This window comes from Alosa pseudoharengus, unplaced genomic scaffold (genome assembly GCF_046254945.1).
Source record: "Alosa pseudoharengus isolate Yale_2024_CS ecotype anadromous, Long Island Sound unplaced genomic scaffold, YU_APseudo_1.1 YU_APseudo_1.1_scf_24, whole genome shotgun sequence".
In the NCBI taxonomy this organism is placed as follows: domain Eukaryota; kingdom Metazoa; phylum Chordata; class Actinopteri; order Clupeiformes; family Clupeidae; genus Alosa; species Alosa pseudoharengus.
The window spans coordinates 17312206-17314705 of record NW_027468689.1 but is presented as its reverse complement, the minus strand read 5'-3'; the positions used below and the strand labels follow the sequence as shown (position 1 = coordinate 17314705).

Below are 2500 nucleotides of genomic sequence, written 5' to 3'. Positions count from 1 at the left end.
CCGTATGAATCATGGCATTGAAACTATAAGTATTAGAGGTGGAATGCACTAATGGGTTTGTCCCAGTGGAAATACCTTTAGAGGAGTTTAGAGGCCATATCATAAGTTAAGTACAGAGTGCAGACTTTGAAATGAAAGAGTTGGGGTGGGGGGTGGGTTGCAATGTCAGGCTTACTTTTTTCCCTGGGGGGCCTTCAGGGCCAATGTCCCCATGGGGGCCAGCCACACCCTGAGGAGAGAGGGATGACAGGAAACAAAAGAGGAGCAAGAGAAAAGGGGGAAATATTATGTTTAATACAAATAACATGTTACACACAAATCATTTATCACAGATACCTCCAACAACTCAAAGGGTCTCTCTTAAATAGCTCGCAATACATCATATATGACACAGTATGGAGAAAGGAGAGGGAATTAAGAAGAGTCAGATGGAGCCTTGGAACATGGAGGATTCCATGGTGATGATGACATACCTGTGGACCTCTGCTTCCACGAATACCAACTGGACCCTCTGGACCCTAAAAACATGAAAAAGAAAGGAATAAAAGACAGAGAAAGAGAGAAGAGTGAGAGAGAGAGAGAGAGAAAGAGAGAGAGAAACCATGACATGAATAAAAGAGCCAAGGTGGTAAACAACTAGAGACAACTCTTAGGGTGCTAAATAAGCAACAAAATGAATAAATAAATAACCAACAAAAAATGGCTTGAAAAAGTTGCTTGGTGTGGTTTATAAGTGGCTTACTTCTTTATTGCATAACATTTTTTTCTGTATTCCTATTTCCATTATGCTTTCATCTAAAGCACAATTGCTTATGGTGCTACACACATGAACACAATGGGACTGAACTGGACTGAACTGGACTAAACAGTGTAAATGAAGGGGTGCGAATACTCACTCGGTCTCCTTTTATTCCTGGTGTCCCACACTCTCCCCTCTCGCCCTTCACAGAGATCACAAACATGTTACACAACATGGCTATGCACAACTTTTTTAGAACAAACCTGAGTAAGCATGCCTACAAAAAACACGTTTTCCTCGCAATACAAAACTAAAATGTCACTGAATGCAGTGTGCAGAGGTTACTTTCTGATTTTCATTCAGATGTTACCAACTAATGCCTGTTGGTGCACAGGGATTTCTGATTATGGTTACAAGCACAAAAACAGAGTTGACAGCCGGTAACAGTTGGTGGATTGAATCCAGCTCTGATCTGGGTCAGATGTGAAACACCAGCACCACCACCAGAACAAGATCAGAAGTGTATCAGGTTCACAACATCAGCACCAGAGCAGACGCTAAAGAGGCTATTTGTGTTCCCACCTCTGACGACTATTACAGAGGATGACCTTTAAAATGACTAAGGTAAACATAAAGTGGGTCTTACCCTCTCTCCTTTGTAGCCCGGTTTACCCTGAAGATGAGTAATGGGAGCAATTAAAACACATCTACAACAACCCCAACATGCTATAAACTTACCAAACAACCACAACATAAGAAAAACATACCACACACTCACAGCATTCAATAAACAAAGCAAACAATCAAAACATGCAATTAACGTACCACACTCAACATTTAATACAGTTAACACACACTCTAAACGTGTGATAACACACACTCACAACGATACATTTAACTCACACTCACAACACGCAATACATTTAAAGGAGCCCTGTGGAATTCTGCAGGCTTAGTTGACTTGAACACAGTACCACGGCACTTTTGCATTGACTTGCATTGCATTCATTCATTCATTCTTTCATTCATTCATTCATTTTTTTCTTTTTTTCTCATCATTGTTGTTGTTAATCTTAATTTTAAAATAAGTTAAAGATTTACTTAGTTTGATCTTTGTGTGAAATACTTCCTAGTACCTTAAAGTAGTTATGTGTACTTGCTTACCTTCATTACTTAATAAATAAATAAATAAATGATTCTAAAAAAACCCAAATGTATTCAATACAGTGGCTATACGTGGTACATCATGGTCTCACAAGAGTGCCAGCCCAGCGCTAGGTAGTTAAATTCAACTAAATGCATACTAAATTCAGTGGACATCCAGATAACTAGTTATGACAATACGTCAAAATGGCTGTTTCTACACATTCTGTTGTTATTTCAAGGTCATTTTTAGATGATTTTTTAAAATGCCACACAGCACAATAAATCACTTCCAGGTTAGACTAACCTCGCCCCCGTCACGACCCGGAATTCCAGCGTTGCCAACTTCCCCCTGAGAAGAGCGAGAGAATATCACACATCAGCATCGTGTGTGTTTTAATTAAAACGTATTAATATACTATCCAGGATCAAAACACACACAGAAACACACACACACACACACACACACACACACACACACACACACACTGTACAATGGACATACACATGCACATGTACATGCACATACACATACACATAAACACACACGCACACACACAAACACGCACACACGCACACACGCACACACACGCACATGCACATACACATACACATACA

General features: G+C 39.8%; 1 protein-coding gene across 2 annotated transcripts in view; it reads right to left on the bottom strand.

Moving 5' to 3' along the window:
• The window catches only part of LOC143142416 (uncharacterized), a 30889-nt gene that overhangs the window by 19102 nt on the left and 9287 nt on the right, over nucleotides 1–2500 (bottom strand). For both annotated transcript variants that reach the window (XM_076303277.1, XM_076303276.1), the window contains exons 7-11: nucleotides 2190–2234; nucleotides 1386–1412; nucleotides 897–941; nucleotides 474–518; nucleotides 176–229 (exon numbers count right to left, since the gene is read on the bottom strand). In XM_076303277.1, the coding sequence (XP_076159392.1) occupies nucleotides 176–229; nucleotides 474–518; nucleotides 897–941; nucleotides 1386–1412; nucleotides 2190–2234 (216 nt within the window). The remainder of the gene's footprint in view (nucleotides 1–175; nucleotides 230–473; nucleotides 519–896; nucleotides 942–1385; nucleotides 1413–2189; nucleotides 2235–2500) is intronic.